Genomic DNA, 26,525 nt, shown 5'->3' on the forward strand with positions numbered 1-26,525 from the left:
CTTTTAATTGAGACCGGCATGAGGTCTATTTGGAAAGAATGACCATCTAAAGTTAGAGTACAACCTACGTATATGCAGTTTGTACTTTCTGTTTTCCTGTTTTCCAATTCTACAGTGAACGGTTCTTCTAGTGTACATGGTTTTTCTTTAAGCAAGTGAACAAATTTCTGGCTTACGAAGCTTCTCTCCGCTCCGCTATCGAATAGTATGCAAGCATATGAATTATCGAGGAGAAACGTACTGGTAACTATCGTAGGATCAACTACGGCTTCCTCATGACCCATAGCCAAAACTCATCCCACTCCGCCGGTATTTGTTGCCTTCGGGCAGTTCCTTTTGAAGTGACCCACTTCGCCACAACCGTAGCAAGTTTGGCCCGCCCCAGCATTTGGAGCTTGAGTGCTTGGTTTTGCGGGAGCTTTGTAGAAACGGGTAGTATGCCTCTTTCTGTTGCAGTTGGAGCAATGCATTTACCGGAAAGGTCTGGTGTGGTGGAAGTTGCATTTGTTGCACTTCGTAAGGTTACCCACATAATGTTTTGTTGGGTAGGGGTTAGTAGGAACAGCAGTAGGTACAACAGCAACATTCAATGTAACTAGTTGTTGTTTCTTTAAGGATTCTTGTGAAGACCCCCCCCCCCCCCTTTCCTTTTGATCCAGCCTTTCCCCCTATTGGTGTTGCTTCCTTTTTGTTGATCAGGTGAAGCAGTTATTGTGTTCTGGTAGTTCCCGTGGTCGATGATAGATTGTGCCAGTTCTTTGGCACTGTCAAAAGTCATGGGCCTTGAAGCTATCACACTTGCTTGTATCTGAGGCAACAGACCCCAAATAAATCGCTCTATCTTCTTACTCTCAAGAGCGACCATATATGGGCAAAGAATTTCCAGATCATAGAATCTATTAGCATAGGCTGATACACTAGTTAAGGCCCTGTCAAAAAAGGTGCAAGTAGCAAACTTGACTTTATTGTTCTCCGGGCAGGTGCAGATTTCAAAGACTACTTCGGTGTTTTCTATCCACTGCCTCAAAACCATCACCCCGCCTATTCCATTGAAATTTCGGGGTTTGGCATTTGAAAAACCTTGTAGTTGCATTCTCTGGGGTGCCCATGACTCTCGCCATGGTTAGAAAGGGGTGTTCCAATTCCTGATCCACTAGGGACAGGAGTATTGATTTGTGCCATGGCAGCCGCTACTACCGCAGTGACAGCCGCTTGGAACATAGCGGCGTCAAACTGAGAAGGTGGAGGCAGTGGTGGTGGTATTGGTGCTTCCTCACCATTGTTACGCTTGGGATTTCTACGAGGCGGCATGTTTCAACTATAAGTTGAAAATATAAAAACAATGTTAAGAATTCAATAGTATAGAAAATGAATGTGTCTCATGAACTAAATCGCCATAGTTCAACAACAGGTGATAGTATGAGGTTTCTGAATAAACTAGATAACATGACAAAATTATTGCTATTAATGATGTAAATAAGTTCGGGAAAATGACCTAACTAAAGGTCTTACATCATACCATAGGGGAAAATATTGGCAGTTTAGTAGTCTAATAAAGTACTTGAAAGACAGGAATATTTTACAGACAAATGCTTCATAGAGCACGGATAAGAAAGGCTATTCCTTAATCAAAAGAAAAGATGTGTTAGACATCTTCTAACGGCGATGGGAATTCCTCGGGCGAACCCTAAGGTCTTCCATCTGATGAACTATTTCTTGGAGGTGTTGTTCATGAGCCCTCTGGCAAACTCGAAGTTCTAGGACTTCAGCTCGGGAGGCAGCTAGTTGTTGCTGCAGAGTCTCATTGGTCCTCCTAGTTCTTTCCATTGCTTCTTCGAAATGGCCAATGTGGACCGTGTTGACACCAGAGTTGGCATCAATCTCCGCTACCCGGCCGATGGCTGTTCGACCTTGTTCAAAATTCTGAGCAATCATGTGAACCATTATTGGTAGGGCTCGGTCAGCCGAGCCACCCTCGCTTATGTTGTAAAAGTTTCGGTCCCCATTGTAGGGTAAGGGTTGACCTTGTTCATCACTCCAGCGATTCAATTTTGTTGCCCACAAGGGTGTGGGACCTTGAAACGCGGGTTAGGGTTGTTATTCAGGGCTTGACCTACTTGAGGTAGGTTGTTGACTTCGGACTCGGAGTCAGATCCATCCGAGAAGCCTTCTGCGAGGTCGTCATCCAAGGGGATTGGATGCTCATCTCCGGGCTCTTCTTCAATCCATCCAACATTACCATGAGGTGGAAGGTACGAGTTGCCATGATGATGGAATCCAGCCATGTTATCTACGCGAGAAGTAAGGGTAAGAGAATTAGTTTAAGAGGTGAACTAGCTAAGATATTTATAGTAACACGAAACACTCCTATAATATTTTAAGTTATGACTTGTTCTAAGGTTCCCATTGTAGTAGTGTTGGTAAGTTTTTAGATTTGTTGCCACATCACAACTATTCTTGGGCATATGCTAATTACTCCTCGGACCAGCATAGTTGATCAGGCTATGACACTCCCAGTACTAACCATACATCTTCAAGCTTACTTGTGAAATTTAACAATCGTAATACTTTTGTATTTGTCATTATGACACTGATTTTAGTATGAATGCAGGTATGTATACTTAGTTAAGTATTTTATTATTTAAAAGTATAAACTCTTTGTCAGAGTGTTTTAATCCCATTGTGTTTATAGTTAGTATATCTTTTACGGGTTGATATACTCAATTCACTATAAACAATGCTCTGATACCAATCTGTCACACCACAAAACCGAGAACGATGGAAACATTCTGGGGCGGAGGACGTCATGTATAGTATCACAACACAGTAATAGTAAATAAGCAGACAAACATCATCCATTGCATTAAATATATAATTTTAATGCATGTGTATTATGTGTAAAGTAATAGACACCAAAAAAAATAAATGATAAAAGACGAGTCTTGTATATGCTCCGTCTTCTCAAAAACCTGTCATCGGTACCTGTCTACTGATGACCTGAGAATACAAGTTATTATGAAAGCATAGATCAGCATTTAAGCTGGTGAATTCATAAGTATTTTAATGTCTTTGATTTGTAAAACCCTAAGAAAATACTTGTAAATGATTGATGATACAATTCGTATAAGTGTGAAAACCCTAGAAAATCTCATATTTCCTACTGGTATAAAAAGTAGTCTTCTACCAAGACCCGACTGTTTTGCATGTTTGTTTCTTGTAAAAGTATGTGATTTTCCCATGTGTAACTATTATTATCAAAATATAGCCTACTTCATCATTGATGTGAATGTGTTACAAAGTAAAAGTAAATGGGAAACATTATATAAACAAGTAAGTATTATCCTTTGGTACTAGGATAAACACGGCCGAGTAACTTGTCGAAAAGTAATAACCGTAGACATCCGTCGATGTGCATTTTGCCTCTGTAGCTAATAGTTGGGTGTAGAATGGTTAGTCCCATACTTATATAACAGTAGCTACTCATATAATATGTAATAGTAACTCATCATATAGTATGTAATCGTATCTCTTCCTATAGTAAGTAATAGTTTCTCTTCATATAGTATGTAATACAATTGTATAGACTCAAGAATGAATTGACTCTTCTATGTTCCATTGGTACTAGGAATAGTAGGTAGTATTTCCCCAAGCTATACCTATTTTAGTTTGCTATTAATGTAGTTTGAAGTGTCCATGTAAGTTTATACACCTTTGCTATACAAGGTGTTGGAGCTGAAAACACAGCCATCCTATTCAGTTATATATATATATATACTTACTACGTAAGTGTATGGATATGGTTTCTATGAATATATAAGTGAAAAAGAGGTTTTTTAATTCATTTAAAGGGCTTGAAACGAGAAAATAATCATGACTTTATGTCAGTTTGTAAAGCTATTCAAAAGCAGTTTGTTTGATAAAACGGTTTGAAAGTATAGTAAATCCATATGTTTTGTAGTTATTAATCACATGTGATTGATATAATAACTATGATAATCAACATGTATCCCCCCCCCCCCCCCCCCCCGCAATAAAAGTATTTAAAAGCATGTAAGAGCATTTAAAAGCTTGTTTAAGGGGTTTAAGCTCACCTGAAATGAGTAGTTTGTTCGGGAGTGTCGGAAGTGTTGGACAAGGTGCTAGGTGTTAATTAAGGACTTGAACACACACAGTGATCCTAGTTAACATATAATAAACATATATGTATCTAATTAGTCAAGTAACAACTAATTAACAAAGTTAAGACATCCTACGACATGTAAAACACCTTTTATAAGTGCTACAAGTCACAAGGGTTGCATCTAAGTGTTGTAGGGCATTGCTATTGGGTTTGGGGTTCAAGGAAAGCCCCTTATTGGAGTTTACGGTTTGGTGACCATCACCCAATGAGTTTACGGTCGTAAACTCATAAGTTTAAGGTCATAAACTCATGCTTATTTGACCATTTGTTGATTTGGAGCCTTAGAAGTCCTTTAGAAGCATTTCCACTTGAAGTATAAGTCTATAGAAGAGATTAGGGTACTAATTCACTCCTAAATGGAGTTTACGGTCCTTAGACCATTTTATTTTGGGTTTACTACCGTAAACCCTTATGGTTTATGGTCTATTGATGTTTTCAAGTCCTTAACTCATCAAGGAAGGGATCTAAGCAAGTTTCCAAGGCTTATGGGGGACTAAGGCACACTTTGGCACCCTTATTTAGGGTTTTCGGTCCAAGAACATCTTGGACCGTAAACACCTTGTTCTTGGTGATTCTTGGACGTTTTCTTGATGTATGGAAGTGTAACAAGTTCTATAAGACTCTAGGATAGAAGTACTTGCTAGTTAGAAGCTTGAAAAGGTGCTAAAGGCACAAGAACACTAGTGTGTGTTCTTGGTGTTCTTAGTATTTTGAAGATCTAATAAAACACGAAATTGGATGGATGAAATGATGTATAAACACTAGGTTTTATGTTATAACAACAAATCAAGTCAAGAAACACTTACATTTTCTGGAGATCGGGTGAAAGACGGGATGATAGTTGAGAGAGAATGGAGGGTCTTCTTGAGAATGGATGATGGAAATGAAGAGTTTGGGGAGTAAACTCATGCTTAAGGCATCAGTTTATGGTATAGGGAGAGTTTACGGCCCAAACTCCAAATGTTTGGCCGTGAACTGTTGGTTAGGTTGGAATGGGTGGTTTTGCTACTTCACGACCCGAGACGGTACTTCCTTTCTTTCGTTCGTTTAAAGAATAAACACTAAACGTGCTCAAACGGACTTTTAAATTGGCTAACAATTATTTGAAATGTAATTGAATTTTAATTGAAGTGATTGACTTTAGAGTTTGTCCGAATGAAAATTTCGGGTTGGCATAGAGGTCCTCGGCCGTCGCAATTGATAGTAGTCGTCTCTAAAGGTGTCGTTGCTAATGTTTTTTTTTTTGTTTTTTTTTTGAGAAAAAACTTTTTGTATAATATTAATTTATATATATTATAAAATGCAGTTTGATAAAAATACATAAATAAATACATACCACATTATATAAAAACAGCAAACATACCATATTCCATAAACTATTTTCCAAACAAACATCAAACATATCATATATAATAAATCTAAAACAAACATCTAATATATATCATACATAAACTATTTTCCAAATCCAAAATAACATCCTCCATATCATAAAACAAGAATGTGATATCCACATTTTCATGGCCAGAAAAGACCAATTTGTTTATGCTTGTTTTAAAATCAGAGTAATCGTTTACAGAAAACAATTGCAGAATTTGTTCCCAAAATAAAATATGATAAGAATTTATCGGAGCATTTCTTTAAAAAAATGTAATTTCATTATATAACAAAATCTCGGGATGTGATGTTTCGATACAAACCAAAAGCATAAACAATATAAAATAGACATTACAACAGTTATTTATAACTACTGATCTATAATCCAAAATCTCTCGTCAAGTCCACCAGCTTATACCTTTGTGTCGTTACCTGTAATGCAAAGAAAACTGAGTGGGTCACACTTGGGAGCCTGGTGAGCATATAGGATTTTCAACCCACAATAATATAATTATTATATTCAATCATCAAACAATCAACCCAATTACCCATCCCTATTATCTTTGTTTAATCTTCCCTAAAGATATTATCCTAGGGTTCATCTCCTATATCATATTTACCTCTCATCTCCTTACATCTTATTTCGTTATATATTTTTTCCTAAGAACTTTTCCTAAGGATCATCACCTACATCGCATAGACAATACTAATTCGGGGATCACTCCCTCAATATGTCTCTAGTAAGGGTTAGGGTATCATCGCATGATTACGCAACCACAACATTGCCTGGACTTGTAAATCATAATAAGGGTTAGACTATCATTGCATGAATACGCAGACACAACATCGCCTCGACTCGTAATTCATAATAAGGGTTAGACTATCATTGCATGAATACGAGCCACAACATCGTCTGGACTCGTAATTCATAATAAGGGTTAGACTATCATCGCATGAATATGTAGCCACAACATCGACTGCACTCGTAATTCATAATAAGGGTTAGACTATCATCGCATGAATACATAGCCACAACATAGCCACAATCATCCTACCAATCGAAGGTGTACTTCAGACGTACCGTACTCCTCTAAACGTTCCGTTATTTTATTAGACATACTCTACAGGCAAGATACCACTCTTACGATATCTTCCAATAGGTGTCATTAACTATCATAAGCCTTTCATTTCCTCTATTTACTGAATTCTCTACGAGTCTTCACCATAACGTCTTGTACATCCATGCAGACGTTCGGTGTACCGACCGAGAATTTAAGATAAGCAAGCTTTATTTACGATAGACGTATAAATCTCTTTATCACTCCGAAACGTTTACATGCTAGTTCTAATATTGTAGTCATACGCTTAGATTCCTAAACACATAAGGTTTCCAAATCCGGTCGACAACAGACCATAGATCCAAACAAACAATTTCATATATGGCAAACATATAGCATTTAGCACATAAAAGCATTTTAGGAATCTTTCCGAAAATATACTAGTGCTCGTGTCTAAAATATGGTAGACACTTATCTCACAATCATCACTTAGCATTCTAAGTTTAAGTCTAGAAATCCTACAAATTCCTAGTTCGCTTAAACTAATGCTCTGATACCAACTGTGGCATTCCCATTTTCATGGCCAGAAAAGACCGATTTGTTTATGCTTGTTTTAAAATCAGAGAAATCGTTTACAGAAAACAATTGCGGAATTTGTTCCCAAAACAAAATATGATAAGAATTTATCAAAGCATTTACTTAAAGAAATGTATTTTCGTAATATAACAAAATCTCGGGATGTCATGTTCCGATACAGACCAAAAGCATAAACAATATAAAATTGACCTTACAACAGTTATTTATAACTACTGATCTATAATCCAAAATCTCTCGTCAAGTCCACCAACTTATACCTACGTGCCATTACCTGTAATGCAAACAAAACTGAGTGGGTCAGGCTTGGGAGCCTAGTGAGCATATAGGGTTTTCAACCCACAATAATATAATTATTATATTTAATCATCAAACAATCAACTCAATTACCCATCCCGATTATCTTCGTTTAATCTTCCCTAAAGATATTATCCTAAGGGTCATCTCCTATATCATATTTACCTCTCATCTCCTTACATCTTATTTCCTTATATATTTGGTTCTAAGAACTTTTGCTAAGAATCATCGCCTACATCGCATAGACAATACTAATTCGGGGATCACTCCCTCAATATGTGTCTAGCAAGGATTAGGGTATCATCGCATGATTACGCAGCCACAACATCGCCTGGATTCATAAATCATAATAAGAGTTAGACTATCATCGCACGAATACGCAGCCACAACATCGTCTGGACTCGTAATTCATAATAAGGGTTAGACTATCATTACATGAATACGTAGCCACGACATCGTCTGGACTCGTAATTCATAATAAGGGTTAGACTATCATCGCATGAATACGTAGCCACAACATCGCCTAGACTCGTAATTCATAATAAGGGTTAGACTATCATCGCATGAATACATAGCCACAACATCGCCTGGACTCGTAATTCATTACCTATCTATCATCACCTAATTATCATCACCATTATATCCTCACCTATCTCTTATCACATTATTTCATCACACACCAACTATTTCATCTATCCATGTTCTACCCAACATATTTTTAGATATAAATTATATATATAGTTTAAACCATATACAAACCTGTATAAAACATTCATCCAACATCCATCTCAAATAAACAAATACTATATAAACACATAACATGTATTTCATAGCAGATACTTAATATCTATGTGTTAGAAGAAAGTAACTACATACTCACACCAAACATATACTTGATACATTTAAACAATACTTGTATTAAAATCGTGTTTATGAAAAAAACTATACACTCACTTGATCAGAAGATGATCGGACAGCACTACGGCTTGTAAAAGTAGTATTCTTTGGTAGATCTAGAAGATCTTCACACACCGGGCTTCTCGCGGGCAGAGTTCGGCTCGGAAACTCTTTTCTTCTAAGGATCTTCGGGCTTCGGGACTTGCTTCGAGTCTCGGGATGATACCAGGGCTTCGTGGTGTTAAAATAGGGCTTAGAGAGAGTATCGGGAGTAGGAGAGATGAGAAGGAGCAACCAAAATCGACTGACCCTCGATTAATATTTATAGCGTGAATTTTCTGGGTTCACCTCGTGAGTTTCTAATATTCACCTCATGAGCTAGGCTCACCTCGTGAGCTACATATGCTCACCTCGTGAGCTCGATACGTCATTGCGTTCATCATGGCCACTTGCCCTATAAGACGTCCACCATATGTTCACCTTGTGAGCCACTAATGCTCACCTCGTGAACTAGGCTTGCCTCGTGAACTACATATGTTCACCTGGTGAGCTCTAACACAGCCTTGGGGTTCACGCCCCAAACTTCATAAATTCATAACTTTTGCATACAAGCTCCGTTTCTGATGTTCTTTATATCCACGCGTAGGTGATATTATGCTCTACAACTCTCATTTAGACTCTGTTGGCTAATTTTTAATTTATTTTTAATATATTATAAATATATTATTTTTAGTAGGTCGGGACAGGAAAACTCCGTTATAAATTCATAACTTCTTCATCAGACGTCCGTTTTCTTCTGTCTTTTTACTATTGCACTACCATTAACGAGATATTCGATTCCCATTTAGATTGTTTTGGCTAAAAACCGCTCGATCTCAAATCGAGTATTTAAGCTGCATACTGCTAAGTCGAAACTTCGGAAAAATCATAACTTCCTCATACGAAGTCAGATTTGGGCGTTCTTTTTATGCACACTCTCGTTTTAATGTATTCTACGACTTTCATTTAGATCGCTAAGTCCAAATATCGCTCTAATGTAAATTCACTATTTACGTCACGCTGTGTCGGGCCGATTCTATCGCGAAATTTCGACAGGTCATAACTTCTTCGTTATAACTCGGATTTCGGCGTTCTTTATATGTACGGAATCCTTGTAACATATATTATAACTTAGTTAAGATTAATCAATCTAAATAATATTCCAACAAAAAGTCATTTTTGATGCTTATCGTCTCTATATTGACTAGCCCTAAACTACGGGCTTTAAGAAAGAAATACTAGTTGTCTTCGTCTTCCTCACCGTCCTCCCCGTCATTGTTTTCCTCGTTAACTTGGTTTTTAAACGAGCGAATAATGTCTCCAATGGCCGTCACAAATGTCGGGTTTTGAAGAAAAGCATTCACATCAACATCTTACAATTAAGTCACAAACAAATTAAGTCATGAACAATTCAACAAACTATCAAACCATCAAAGCACCAAATCAATTAAGTATTTAACAAATTAACAAACTACCGAGCTACCAAAAATTACTACAAATACATTAAGTTCTTAACAATATAACAAAGCAACCAAATTCTTTAAGAATTTAACAAGTACCTGTGTTGGTTGCGATGCTTGTAACTGTGATTGCCATTGGGATGGAGCACTTGTACCCACAGCTAAAGAAGCTTTAGGCTGAATGCCTCTCACATGCCCCTTCGAGTACCCAACACCTTCTCAAATATTGCGATCCAATCAATGGTGTGTGGATAACCACTAGAGTCGGCTATGTGATGAGTCGGTAAAGCAACCTCAGCAACTAAGGCATTATGTATTTCACAAAGATTGTTAATATACGTTAAAACTAACAAAAAAAAATTCAACAATCTACTTCATTTTTAAGTAATAATAACTTATATATTGCTCTTCAACCAAAGGATCAACAAATTCCCCTCTTTTATTTACATGCGCACGATGAAATACTTCAAGCCTATTCAAATTCTTTTTAACATTACAAAATATGTTATATTTGAATAAACATTAAAAAAAATATGTTATAACTGAATAAACATTATTGTAACTTACTTTCTTGAAACAACCACTACCGTAGCTACACGTCCCTCCACAATTCTTCACTACTTGCTTCTTTCGGCATTCTTTGTTTCCAGCGGATCGTTTTTGATGTTTTTCTGTTAAGAAACGGTCAATAGCAGCATTCCAACGCTACCGATCCATACCCCTAGGGGCTTGAGCCCTTGCTGCCTCCACATTCCCTGCAAAATCATCAAAATAGTTTTTTGCAATATTTTTGCGGCCTTTATACCGCGCACATATCAAATTGTTCAGTGATGCCCAATAAGTTGAAGCCATGGGATGATTTGTAATTGCGTCAAAATCAAACCATCTCTATAAAAATATAGATAAATTAAAAATAAATCAAAATTAAAAAAAATATTAAATATATAACTTTATAAATAATTTACCGAAAGATACTGTAACATTCCAACCCTTTCGGCTTCAGAAACCTTTGTCCATGTGTCTTTATCAAAACTGATGTCCCGCCACATATAGCTCCCAACCTCCCGAATGAAACATTCGTACACCTCCCCAATCGGCATGTTAGTATTTACGTCAAATACTATCTTACGTCAAACTACCATGTTCCTGCATACTGTAGTTTCCATACATTCAAACATATCAATTTTACATATACATTCAAACAAAGTTAACAGTTTCAATCAATTTTATATATACATTCAAACAAGTTAAACATACAACATACATTCAAACAAGTGAAACAAATCAAAATAACCAAAGTCAAAATCAAAATCATATACATTCAATTTAACAGTTTCATGTAATATAGTTTCCATCAATTTTACATACAGTTTCCATGAATTAACAAAGTTAACAAGTTTCAATCACATACATTGAATCAATTTTACATATACATTCAATTTAATAGTTTCATTTCATACAATTTCCATGAATTATGAATTTCACACTTTCCAAATTTCAAAGTCAAAATCAATTTCACAGTTTCATGAATTATGAATATCCACATACAATCAATATTAAGAACTAAAACAGATGTAACTAACCTCTTCTCTCTCGAAAAAACAAAGGTAAATGCAGTGGTGAAGCTGCAGTCATTGGTGTCTCCGACTGGAACGAGAAAAAAACACTTAAAATATGAATCAGTGGTTTTTATGTGTGTTAACAGAAGAATTGAAAGAGAAATTGGTCTTGAAAACAAACCTCGCCGGAGATATGAACAGGGAATCAAAGTTCCAGTCGGAAATTTGGCGGCAGTCGGTTGAGGAGGTGGTGGGACTCAGCTTTGGAGGCAAATCGGGGTGCGAGTCGAGTTTGGAGCCCAATCAGCGGTGGAATCAATGGTCATCGCTGGAGATACTTACGATCGCCGTGGGAGTGCAATCAAACAAATGGGAGCAAATGGAGTATGGGGAAGACGAACTGGAACTAAAAGGGGTCATTAGCAGCGATAAGCTGGAGGGAAATCATACGCGCTCTTTCTGGCGATTCCCAACCGTTGGATTGGGAAAGCATCGTAGGGCCAGTATTTGGTCTAAGGTTAGTCAACGGATCGACACCTTTAGCAGCGACATGTCGCCGCTAAAAGAGTCGTCTCTAATGCCTTATCACGGGAACAAACCCTACCCGTTGGATTATTAGCTGAACCAAAGGTGAGGATTGAAGGTAGCGTGTCTCCGACGGATAGCCAGTGCTGATCTTTAGCGACAAAGCTATTAGCGACGACAACTATGTTTTAGCGGCGACACCAAACGCGTCTACTCTGGTGTCACTATTATTACCCATGTCGTCACAAAAAGCGACGTCCCTAATACTCAAATTCTTGTTGTGTAACATGAACACTACAAAGCAATAACTTGTGGAATTGATTGGGATAGCATCCATCAGCCCCCAAGAAATACCTTACATATATAAACATTTTCTAATAAATACTTTACATATATACTACATTACACATTAAATGTGGAATCTTAATTTACTAAAATGAAAAATACAATAAAATGACAAGTGGAAAATAGAAAATTTAAAAATTTTAGAAAATGTCAAGTATCCAAATGAAGGAGAAGATGACATGTGGCAAAAAAAACCTTCATTTATTTATATATATATATATATATATATATATATATATATATATATATATATATATATATATATATATATATATATATATACATTTTAATTTCATGACACCGTGAGACACAATCTAAAAATAATTTTAAAATGCAAAATAAATGGAAAAATCCAAAAATTCTTTTTTTAAATATTATTTTCGGAACTTAAATTGATTAAAATAAATAAATAAATAAATCCTGTTTTTTTTGAAAAATACATGAAATATTCTAATAAAATATTACACTGACATATTCTAAAAAATAATTTTGAAATGCAAAATAAATGGAAAAATCTAAAAATTCTTTTTTTAAATATTATTTTCGGAACTTGAGTTAACTAAAAAAAATAAAAATAAATAAATAAAAAAAATCTCGTTTTAAAAATACGTGAAATATTCTAATAGAATATTACACTGTACATATTTTAAAAAATAATTTTAAAATGCAAAGAAAATGGAAAAATCCAAAAATTCTTTTTTTAAATATTGTTTTCGAAACTTGAATTAACTAAAAAAAAATAAAATAATACGTCTCACGGTCTCACAAAATTAGGTCGTCTCACATGAACCTAACCATATATATATATATATATATATATATATATATATATATATATATATATATATATATATATATATATATATATATATATATATATAAAAGTTCAATGTAAAAGTCTACAAAATGCATGCACTTGACACGTGTTGCTCTTACGGAGTGGATCTAAGTTGATAAATGTTGGACGATTCAATATCGGTGGGCGTAATATACAAATTAAGTGTGAAAGCCCACAAATTCCATGCTTCCAAACTCGATTCAGAGCCTATAAATACGTATCGCAAGAAAATAAACATTTCATCAGTACAAACTCATCAATTTTCTTGAACACAAAAGAAAAGTTGTCAAACATTTTACTTTGAAGCGCCAACAATGACTCTCTTTAATATCGATCTTGAAATCCCATCCACGGTTGCTGCTCCTAAGCTTTTCAAGGCTTACCTTGACTTCAACAAGATCGCACCGAAGGTCGATCCTGAAACATATAAATCAGTTGATATCATCAAAGGTGATGGAGGCCCTGGAACAGTCAACAATATCACTTTTGCCGATGGTTAGTAGTTTCTTTATTTTCCCTTATTCATTGTCAATTGTCATCAGTAAAAGAAGTTTTTGGAGACCAAAATTCTATCAAGATACCCTTTTTTTTCATTGTAGGATTGAACATATATGTAAGTAAAGTTTTGTCGTTACGAATGCAGGTCTTCCATTTACGAATGGAAAATCTAAGGTTGATACTATTGACGATGAAAACCTTAGTCTAAGCTACACGATCTTCGAAGGTGATGTTTTGATGGGTGTTTCAGACTCTGCCACTCATCATATAAAGTTTATACCTTCGGCTGATGGGGGATGCACGTATAAACATACAATTGTGAATAAATGCATAGGCGATAATAAGTTCACAAATGATCAGGTCAAGCTTACAAAAGAATCTTTTAACAAAACTTTTAAGGCGGTGGAGGCCCATATCAATGCCAATCCTAATGCTTACTGATGTATCTTGAATGAAAGGTGTTCTGATCTTGATGTATCGATCGAAGCGTTTTATATTTAGCATGTTTTGGACTAGTTACGTTTCTTCTCTATTTCCAAAAATAAATGGGCTTTAGTCCTGTTTTGTTCTACATCTTGTGTACTACGTTTAATTCTCAATCATATCATAATAAGAGAAGGTGATTAGTTATATATTTGGGTAACATATTGGATAATCTTGTATTCAGGACGGAAGCAAAAAATATATTTCACGATGTGTCAACGAATACTTGGATTATTATTATTATTATTATTATTATTATTATTAATTATTATTATTGTTATTATTATTATTATAAAATGTTTGAAGGAAGTTAAAACGTATATTATATAAACATTAACAAAGGTTATAATATATATAAAAACAACTTGAGAGTATAATATCCTTAATAAAACAAATCACGTCAAAATAATCGAATCGAATCAGTATGATCTACCATTTAGTCCAATTTATACAAAGAGCTTTTATAAACATTTTTTTTTTTTTTGTTTTTTACATTAAAGCTACAAAAGATAACTATTCTAACTTTTAGGTTATAGAAAATAATTATTGTGTTATTAATTTATTTCTTTATATTTTTAAATTTTAATATGTTTGGTTCAATCAACATAATTCAAAATTAGCATTTTCTTCAAAAGTTGATTATCATTTTAGACTAAAATAGTTTACATAGGAAAAATAATCATATTTTGTTGTATTTCATCGATAAAACTAAAAAAAAAAAAAAGTGTGGTTAAACAACAAATATGGCAAAAATATAATTATTTTTTCGTAGTTTGTTTCATTAGTATAAATTGAATTATTTATTTATTCATCATTGTATTTATTTTAAAATTTTACTTTAAAATACTTAATGTTTACATCATGATATTTAATATATTTTTTTTAAATATTTAATATTTATGTCTTCGTATATATATATAAACTCGTTTAGTACACGAGTCTCACACCTAGTATATATTTACACCTAGTATATATTTACGAAAACGTAAACCTTTTTGGTTTTTGGCAGTTTTGGTCCATTCTTTATGGATGTGTTTACAATCGTTTTTGGTTTTTATAGGGGGCATTTTTTACCATTATGTGTATTTTTTTTTGTGGACACGTGTTATTTTCATTTTGCTTGACCATTTCTTTGCCTAATCACCAATTTCTATATACACACGCGTCATTGGTTTCATCGACAGCAGATAACACTTCCAGTTTCTTCCTCACTTTAGCTCAGCCGCTTCGCTTTCGATCAAAAATCACCATCACCCTCCAGCTCCGTCGCTCACCGCCGCTTATCGACCGTCCGCTTCAACTTTCGTCCGTCGTCATCGGTCAATAAGCCCTAAAATTCATCGAATGATGCACCCGATCTTCAGTTCTCACTCTCCGCGTTCATCTACCTTCAACCTTTGAGTTTTCTTTTCTGTAAATACTTTCTTCCTCATGTCTGTCGCCCTTTGCTCCTTCCCCATCTCTGCGACGTCAGATATCACCTTCATCTTGCCCAAAGTAACTACCAAACCCATTTAAGGAAGAGAAGGGAACCACCGCTTCATTTCGCTCTGTAATTTGGGAGTATCAGCTTTAAATCGCATATGGCATGGTTTCTTCTCCCAAGGCAGTTCACCCAATTGATAGGCTTCCAAAAAGACCTAAATCTTACAAATGGTATGTAATCTTTCCGAGGTCAACACAGCAACTGGGATGGTCGTCTGCCATCTTCTTTGTCAACATCATCCACCTTCATCTCGAGCTGAACCAGTCACCAATCATCATCATCTTCAAATCCAATCTGCGATTTCGATTTAGAAGAGAGAAGGATTAGTAATCAACTTTGAGAGAAAGTGCATGTGATCGAGGCACAAGAAAAGGGTTCATCTTTTAATTTTGTTTATGTGGGTTGGGCTGCCATTGATGAGGCTGACTGACAGGTATGCATTCTGACATTTTTTTTATTGAAAAAAATTACATTTTTAATGCATTGACTACTCGAATCAAATGTACAAGATGTTGACGAATTTGTCGATCGATGCTAAGATATAAGTAAGAAAAAAAAAAACACAAAGAATGGAATTCCACTTCAGCTCCAGGTTTGGAATATTTAGGAAATCCGATGATTGTTCTCCTGTACTACCAAAATTTCCCATAATTTTTGAAAAAACATCTTGTAGGATCAAATAAGTTGATTTTGGTCCCACAAAAACATTATTCTAGGTACATTCTAAATCCTTGCCATGTGTTAAAATTAGGATCTTGTAATTATGATTCTTGAGAGAAAAATAATTAGTTTGAATATTCCTTTACAAATCGTGCTATCTCCTATGCTATCATTTCAGCTAGCGGACATTCTTCATGGAATTGGTATAACATCATTAGCACAATCTAGAATTCAATACCTCCCATATTTTTAATATAATAAATGTTCCATTTTGAATCCTTAAGTGTACAGTTATGTGTGGTAACTATTTAATTCTAAAATTAGTTTTCGACAAGGGAAACATTGTTAAAATCGATGTTCTTTTTTTTTTCGACGTCTTCTCCCAGTTTTCGTGTCCCTTTTGACTTAAAAATCGCAACAAATTTCGATGTAACATCAATGTATAAATACTCGAATAATTTTGAATGATTTTTCAGTAAAGTTGTTATCTTTTCTGAATTTTTTTTTTTTTTTTGAGTTCGAAGAAGATATTACCTACCGATTCTTCCCTATTGTTTTTGAAGTGTATGGTAGTTGCAACCCTATAATGAGCTTAATGCAATTTTTTGTTATTTTAATCGAGTATTTATGTTAATTTATGAAACAAATCCCGCTTCATTATTTTGGAATGTATGTTTAGAATTGATTCTGCAATACTACACTTTTATTTCTTTTCATTTTTTTACATCAACAACTTATGGACATTTTTAACTTTTTTCGAAGATAAAATAAAAAAAATAAAAAAAAAAATGTTTGTTTAAATGGTTTGGTACTGAATTGTTATATTATCGATGTATTTGTTATTTTTTTTCTTCCTATGAATCTTACTGTCACCTAATAAGTTCCAATTAAGGTATACCCGTTTTTATGGATTCTTCTACCTTTTTTTTTTGCCATTTCTTTATTGCAGTTAAATCTGACATGTGCAATGCATGGGCCTCATGATGATTGGACACCTTTTGTGGACTCTGAATGTGAAAACCATCCTCTTATGCCTCAAGTTTGTATGCAAAATGAAGGTTTTCCTCATTCCATGTATGCTCATAATGTAAAAACAACGCCTTATCAGTGTTAAGTTAACCCCATCTGTAAAAAAAATGTTGAGATGACTTACTTTGGCTAACAGGGTAAAATGGTGAAAGTTTTTTTTATTAAATTGTTATAGGGGCATGTTTACTCAACAAAATATTTTAATTATCAAACATTTAATGACTGGCTTTTTTAATTGTTACAAGAGTTGTTATTGAGGTCTTTATTATGCTTTGATAAAAAGGTTTTTATCTACCAAAGTCTAAATCTATTGGAAACTCATTACATAGTTCCTAATATGAAAGTGCTTAAGAGATTTTAATTAATTTTAAGATATGTTGTGAACACAAGACACTTATGCTAATGTCCATACCCTTATTTTATGCAGTTGTGGTTTGTTTTTTGTTTTTGTATTATTTTTTGGCTAATATGAAAATGAGAAATTCACTTAGGAATACTCTTGAACCGAATAAGTTGGTTCATAGATTTGGGGCTGAAGATGTGTGTTTTTTTTAATCTCGCCTACACCAATGATATCTTCTTGCCCTTTCCTGTATTTCTCTATTAAGCCATGTGCCAAAATGTGCCATTTGTTGTCTATACTTTTAATGTATGTGTTTTTAGTGGTAACTACAAAATAAAATTTAAATTAATTTGTGAGTTGTTCACAAATCTCCCGACCCATCACCACATAGAACCACACATGTTAAGTCCAAAATTTTCGATCATTCCCTTACGATTCTTATTCAAATCAACCACACTGACAAAAAAAATATGACACATCTTACAAAACCCATAACGAACCAATATGTCAAAGCATACCAACCAAAACAATCGATTAATAATCTCTTATTTTGTATACTGTTAACAATCCATACCCAGCAAACCGGGATTCCTCATCTAGTATTATATATATAAATGGGTTGACTACAATACATAAAGGATAACAAATACAATGCGTTCTCAATAAATACAATGATATATATATATATATATATATATATATATATATATATATATATATATATATATATATATATATATATATATATATATATATATATATACACACACACGCTAATAGCCCCTTGTAGTCGGAACATGAGAGCTTTACGAACGTTCAAAATAGATATGAAATCAAGAAATAATGGAGGCTGTAGTCCCTTGGTGAAAATGTCAACATATTGGAATGAGGAAGGGACATCAAGAACTCGAACATGACCCAAGGCAACCTTGTCACGCACAAAATGGATGTTAATCTCGATTTGTTCGGTACATTAATGTTGCATTGAATTAGAAGACATGTAAACCGCATTGACGTTGTCACAATATAGAAGAGTAGCAGTGAGAGGAGGGGACAACAATTCCCGAAGAAGGTTTCGTAACCAACTCGTTTCCACAACAACATTTGCAGCTCCACGATACTCTGCTTCGACACTGGAACAAGAAATAATGACATGTCGTTTAGAAGACCATGACAAAATATTCGGACCAAGAAAGACACAATAGCCGGATGTCGAACATCTGGTAGAGGGAAAGCCCCCAATTTGCATCTGATAAGCAGCGAGACCCCATAAAGGGGATGCATACAACCGTAGACCATAATCAATAGTACCAATGGAATATCTCAAAATACAATTTTTAGAGCTAATAAATGAGGCTCTCTCGGGTCATGCATGAACAAGCAGACTTGTTGCACGACATAGGTGATGTCTAGTCTCATGAACGTCAGATATTGCAGAGCACCTACTGTTGGATTAAGGTGTCTAAGTCAGTAATTAAATCGGTATATTCTTATAATTAGAAACAAAGTCCTTTTTGGGTTGTCCTCATAATTATAACCTGATAAGAATGAGATTTATAGAGATATGATGATTTATTAGATTATTATATGATTAAGAAACTAATTGAAAATATGGGAAACTAATTTTTTTAATATATTATGTGATTAATATATTAATTGGAAATAGACAACTGATTTGTTGATTTATTATGTGATTAATAAATTAATATGAGATCAATTGTTAAATAATTGATTTGTTAATTCATATGGTTAATAAATTAATAATAAATCAATTATAATTAATAATTTATTAATCAGAATTAATATGAATTAATTTGGGATTAACTGAAATTAATTAAAGGTGTAAGTGGTGAATTATAATTGCTTAATAGTTGAACAAAAGAAGCAATTCTAGAACCATCCAAGGGATGGACGTTTTTAGGAGTCTCCATGGGGTTTTTAAGAGCCTCCTAGATGCATATAATGAAAGGATTTGGATTGGAATTAAAATCTATTAAAATCTTACTTGGTCTTGAAGTTACCTAAACTATAAATATGACCCCTTGGTTCTCTCTTCCAAGAGGGTTTTGAACAAAAAATTTACACTCTCCTCAAGTCTTTTAGTTTTAGGGTCACACCGTTTGAGCCATTAGAGGCATCCAAGCTGTTGGTGATTGCTTTCCAAGGAACTCCAAGAGGATTTTGGTTTGATTATTTGCTATAATAACCGAAGGGTATGTAACCCTAATCTTTATGTTGATTTTGATTTCATAGCCCCTCTCTAGGTTTTCTTGATGTTGATAGGTTATTACTATCAATAAAAAAAACATAGATCATTTCTAGGTTGCATTTGAACTTAAGGGTTTAAGTGTTTTTCTACCATGTGATTTTTTTATAACCTAAAAAATCCATCAGTGGTATCAGATCCTTAGTTTTATAATTTATTTGGTAATTGCATCCGCCCTTACTTTCGAAAATGCTAGGGTTTCCCTTAGGATTTCTATTTTCCTTAATTATAACTTTAAATGCCTTCAAAATTTAAATAACCTAGTAACCCTAATCCCTTTATTTTCGAAAAATAAAAGGGTTATTGGATTAGAATTAAATTTGAATTTATTAATTAATTATTTAATTGAAGATAATTAATTAATTCCTATTGATTTAAATTTGAATTATTTTATTAATTGTTTAACTGAACATAATTATTTAAATCCTCAATGATTTGAATAAAAGCATAATTGGTAAACCATTAACTGTTTAAAATTAATTAATTATTAAAAGTTTAATTTGAAAATTAATTTTAAACCCTAGTATTTTAAAAAGTTTTAAAATACATGTTATACTATATATGATTAAAAGTTTAATATATTATATGTCTAAGACAAGTCAGTCAAATCAATAGCAGACCTCATTCACGAAGATATACTCTAGGGGGGGGGGGGGGTTATAAGGATACGACCTATAAAATGATTGTCATTGTGTGTCCACTCTTACCCACCACTCCCTTGTATGCTGGAGGGCCATTAGTCGAACGAATTTGATAGGACATAACCTCATTTAAAGTATGATACCTTAAAGTACTATAACCCACTTTAAAATCCCACTCTAGATACTTTAGAAAAAAAAGTGAAATGTATGCTAAACCATGAAAATGCACATCACTCTTTATATGTCGTTAGTGGAGCGTATGTGGTTAACCGACACACTAATTTGGGACTATAAAGTTGAGTGATGGACAAATCGAAACTTATCATTGTTGATGGAGCATGTGTGATTTACCAGCACATCAATTTGACATGATAAATGACCTCGAGGTTCTCAAGCGGGTTTGCACAGTTGTTCACATCTCATTTGTGATCTTTGGCATCCCAGTCACAAAAGTTGAGAGCATAATCCAAGATTAAACTTGCCATTGATAAGATTCAATGAATCTCAAAATATCTAGGAGTTTCATAAGATTAAAATTGGTAAAAGCCTTATTACCTAAAATAGACTAGAATTTTATTATGGCATCCATTTTCATAGTTCAAATCGAAAATATGGATCCTAGCCTTAATTTAAATTTCAGGTTAATAATTAGGATTAAAATCAACTAACTTGAGTCCTCTCTTCTCCGAATATTAGATGTCAAATCAAGACAATGATGGTCTTCCTCATTCTTTCAGAAATATTTTTCCTCAATCATCTTGACATGCTCTTTCCACATATTAATCAAGGTGAAATGTCTTGCCTTCTTTGGCTGGTGGACTCGAACATCTTCCGTCTTGAAATCTTCCACCTCCTCTTCCTCCCGTCACTCACCCAGCATCACGAGTTGAAAGATATGAAACAACTCAAGCACTTTTGGCATGTAAGCCTGAAGATGGAAATTATGTGTCTGCGCACATTCTAAAAATAAAGTCATACATTGACAAGTTGAAAAGAATTGGTTTCGTATTCGTATGAAGCAAGAAAATGATTTGGTTCTTCTTTGTCTTTCTCAATCAACATGGTCAGTTCGTTAAGAACTTTCATATGAGGAATCTCGATGTGATCCTAATTTATCTGACCTATATGTTGAATGTTGCTGATGCGGAAATGCTTAAGAACACAACTAAAGAAGAAATGCATATAGGGTCTAATTCCAAGAGTTTTGTTTATACATGAAAAGTGAAGCTTTATCAATATGAAGTCAAGCCAATCCAAAGTGAAGTGCATTCTAAAGTGTGATGAGTTTCGAAATGAAGCCAATTCCGAAATTGAGATTTGTCCAAGAAACTCCTTGTATTAAGTAATATCCTGAGTCTGTATTTGCATTGAATGTTTCTTGTCTTTTATTCCTTATTTTATTGTAAAGTTCATAGGAAAAGATCGATAAAATAATGTGTGTTGTCTTTTTTACTTTTCAGCTTTACATAGTCTACACAGTCTTTCTAGTTTATCCTTTTATCACTACTTATCTATTTAAGGAGATGTAATTTTCATGCAATGTAACGAGAACAACAAGGGTAATATTGTTTTTCACACCGGTACCTAGAATCTTTCAAGTCAAATCATTCTCTCTTATCATTCTCATTGTTCTTAAAATCTCTTTACATTGTTCATACTCATTTTTACATACTTGAATACTTTGTTGAACTTTTTATTCAAGACAAGACTGGTTTACCAGACTTGACTAGACTCTTAATATTAGCAATAGACATTAATTTTGAGTTAATTCAAGGTTTGAGTTTTCAGACCTTGTTTGCGCACATATTCTTGCACTCTCAATTGGTATCAGAGCCTAAACGGTTGTCCTTTGAATCCATAAGAACAAATTATAATTTATTTGAGATTACCTTGGTATCTTAATCATTTCTGTTTTTAGAATAAAAGTTCTTCTATATACCATTTTAGCTCTAATACTTTAACTTCAATGGCTGCTTCTAATACAAATCAAAAAATATACTCAATGCAAATAGAAATTGTTGAGTTTTGAGCATTCTAACACTCCTATGGTGTACATGCAACCCTAAATACCTTGGATCTATGTTTTCTCTATTATACATGCAAATATCAATTTTCCAAGGTATTTGTATAACTAGCATAATATAAAGTACAGATAATATAAATTCTAGTAGAATTACATAGCTCTTGTTTGGTGCTTGATTCCATGAAGCTCAAGAGCCTAGAGCCCCAAGTGTGACACCTCAAATGGTTCACACAACATCATGAACACTTGGAATAACTTGAGAGAAAAGTAGAACACTTCTAAAATCGGTTTGCCCTCACTTGTTTCTCTTAGTGGCTAATTTCTTCCATCATAATATCATTATATAGTTAGTTACAATTAGGGTAAACCCTAATTGTCATGGCTTTCCATTTCCTTGGATCCATGGGTTTAAATACACCATGGAGTATCCTATGGGTTTTAGCCCAACTTGATAATCCATGGAGCATTAGCCAACTATATAAGTATGGATGATTTACACAATCAACCCATATATTTAATTAGTCTTCTTTTGATCACTTAATTAATTCTTGATCAATACTAATTAAGTAATCTTATTAATATATAGAACTTATAATATATTAATAAACCTTAAGTGTTATTTTTCTCATTTTAGTCTATCCAAATGCATGATGCCATGCAACCCAAATGGACCATGCCGGGTCGGATCAAGTATATACCAATTATAGTTATGGACTTAGACACTAATATAGCAGTCTCCCAGTTGGATAAGTCTAAAACTATTATTGCAAGTACAACTTCATAACCCGACTAGCAATCGTAGCTCTCAAAAGCTGCTTCCGAACTCTGAACAAATCAATGACGCGTCCATTAGATAAGTGATCATATATTCCTCCATTCTAGATATCATATGGACTGATACATGGATTATAATCATTCTCTCTGTCCATTTGTTGTTTCCCTATTTTCAATTTATGACGACTGACTAATTGAACAAATCAAATCAGTCTAGGCCCGACCGAGCACTTACATTTAGTCATCACTAAATCATCGAGGGGCCCACATATATCACTTTTATCCCTTTAAGGGTAAAAGGAATGGATAAACTTCGAGTCATATGCTTGTACTAACTACTTGTTGAATTATACACAAAGGCACGTTTTATGGCATCGAGTTACCGATGCATTTTCGTGCAATCAATGTATAACCAACTCATAGTTAACAACTCATATCTCTAGGTTTGAATAATATAAGATATTATCGTCTCATGATTCACTCGTGATAAAATCCGTGAAGTGAATCCAAATGAGTGTGGGTTGAATCCAATACTCAGGCCTTATGAGTACTCATGAATGTTGCAACAACCATTGCTATGTCTAATGCACATTAGACAAATCATACAATCCAAATTCATGACAGTCTTGATTCATATCTACTTCCAACATATGACTGATTGTGGACAGTTTGAATAACTTAGTCATTCAGGAAGAACGACCTAGTTATTCTGGAAGTCAAAACATGCAAAGTGAAACATAAGAAAAATACTTAATCCTACATAGCCCCAAACTCTTGAGTGTAAATAAAAACCCTTTGATCTAAGCACCATATTGATTACTCATTATTCATGTTTCGATTAATCAACTTAATACTTGAAATAAAACAATAGTCATGCCATGCTCCAATCATGCACACTATGTTTTTCCAAACAATAGCTATGCCATACTCCAAGTATGCACACTATGTTTACATATGGTCCTCTCTTTGTGAAACAGATCGATTGACAACATTTCAATGATGCTTATTTCACAATTCCAATCCTTATCGTAAATGTAAGAACACCAAACTCTTGCCATTTACTATAATCTGTTAGATTCTAAACTTATATGCAAATATCCCCTTGTAATGACTATGCACAAAATCACAAAGACTTGGCACCAAACATTAAAAAGTATTTCCAATGGATAGCAATTCCATGGAAATGAAGTTTCAAAACATTGCATTAAGTTCTTTTAATCTTCTACCTATGGAAACAATTCCATATTCCCATTTTGACCATCACCTTTTGAACAAGAGTTGCCTCTTTTCAAAATATGTCAATACGGTCCTTACTCTATACTTCTAATTGTCCATGAGCAACCAATCTTTGGTAAACCTCAGATTGTCCTCGATAATTTGCTTAATCATTTTAGTCATTTCCAATTCTATTCCTTTTTCCATCTTAATGCCCTAGGCATTTGGAAAATTTAGAACGGATTATAGCACATGTAATCGAACCTATACCCGAAGCATATAGGACACGATTCATGCTATAAATTTTTATTTGTCATGTTCTCATAATTCAAACTATGAAGAGGTATGTCGTAATCATAATCGAATTTTGAGAATGCAACGTATATAGAATTTCCTTATGTCGAACCATTCCAACATAACATTCATATATATATCCTTGACTAAAGTTGATTAAAATCTCAATCTAAGCTTGTAAATTTGGAATGAAGTATAAAATTCTCTCCCTTAATAGCACACATGTGTGTCTAAATAGTTTCAGAACCATGAAAAGGGATGTCGTAATCATAGTCTCAATTGTTTAGACCTTTTCCATTTCTCACAATTGCTATCTAATTAAAATCTACTTAGTGAAATCATTTCCTCACCATCATTTTCATGAATGGGAGATAAACCTTATGACTCTTAGATTTTACGTGGTGTAAGTGTTCCTATCCATGTGAATTTGTCATAACCATAATCACATGATAAGGTCAGTGGCAAATCCAAACACATACGAACTGAAGGTCGTGGGCTAGTGATTAACAATACTCTTGATTAGTTCTTGAAACTATTTTAAGATCTTTTAGACTCCCACTGTCCTCTTGACATATAAGACTCTCTTTGTCAAGAACCATTCCTTGACAAAACAAATATTCAAGAGTTAGTGTAGATTCTTATCAAGTCAAACACTTCTCACAATTGGTCTTAATTGATCTTTGTTTTATCCAAAACATCACAACTTACAAATCTCAAATTTACAAGAATAAGAAACATCTTACTCTACATTTGACAAGTGTTATAAACTTTCTAAAGATTATATCACTCAAGGCCCAATCTTGGAGTATGACTTTAAGATTTGATTTTGGAATGAAGTATGATTTATCTTTTGATTTAGCCATTTCAACAACTCATGATTCCTCTCCTTAGCTAAACAACTGAACTAAGGTGCCTTAGAGGATAAATTGTGATATGGTTTCATAATCACTAAGATAATCATAAAACAAGATACTCAAGTACTTTCCCATCTCTTCACATTGGAGAAACTTTTTATCTTCCTTCCTTATTTGATTCTTCTTATCCGTTCTGTCATACACTGAAACCTTTCCAATGTTTCAAAATTACACTTAAACTTGTAAGCATAACCATATTTACTAAACTTTAGTAAATCATAATGAATAGCCTTTGTGGTGGACTTGATCAGCGCACACCCAAGTGTATCCGATCCCTTTGTCCTTCACTTGACTCACATATACATGTGAACAAGGAATTAGTCTTAATTTCCCAAAGATGAAAATTTCTCATTCGTCATACAATACAAGTCGCATGATTCCAAGTTTCTATCCAACTGAAACTTGGGTGATGAGAATCTTTTCTTATTTGATAAATTATGACACTACCACAAATGAAAGAATCAAATTCATTTTCCAATATTGATTAATAATGGAAATATATAAACAACAATTTTTCACCAATGCCTTTGTAAGGATACTTCAAAGAAATAAAATCAAAACCTTTTCTTTTATTTTAAAACTTGCAGAAAAACTTATCCTTACAATGCAAATTCATATGAAAACTTTGTTGTTATCTATTCCTAAGCAATATCTCATAACTCTTATGCAGTGGCTCAAAATTTTGGCCATCGAACCATGCGACCAGAATCAACACACCTTTTCTTTAAGCTTC

At 34.0% G+C, this 26,525-nt stretch overlaps 1 protein-coding gene and 1 long non-coding RNA gene across 2 annotated transcripts; both read left to right on the forward strand.

The window, feature by feature from the left end:
• The first annotated feature begins 13,398 nt into the window (after positions 1-13,398).
• LOC145033884 (root allergen protein-like) lies at positions 13,399-14,296 on the forward strand. The gene is made up of 2 exons (XM_078982376.1): positions 13,399-13,661; positions 13,810-14,296. The coding sequence occupies exons 1-2, from the start codon at positions 13,481-13,483 to the stop codon at positions 14,103-14,105; spliced, it is 477 nt and encodes a 158-aa protein (XP_078838502.1). The 5' UTR covers positions 13,399-13,480; the 3' UTR covers positions 14,106-14,296.
• Positions 14,297-15,307: 1,011 nt separating this feature from the next.
• On the forward strand, positions 15,308-17,557 carry LOC145037102 (uncharacterized). The gene is made up of 2 exons (XR_013678634.1): positions 15,308-16,066; positions 17,243-17,557. It is a non-coding gene; the product is annotated as an uncharacterized LOC145037102 (long non-coding RNA).
• Positions 17,558-26,525: the final 8,968 nt, after the last annotated feature.

Source organism: Lactuca saligna, chromosome 3, assembly GCF_052625555.1.
Source record: "Lactuca saligna cultivar CGN05327 chromosome 3, ASM5262555v1, whole genome shotgun sequence".
Taxonomy (NCBI): Eukaryota; Viridiplantae; Streptophyta; class Magnoliopsida; order Asterales; family Asteraceae; genus Lactuca; species Lactuca saligna.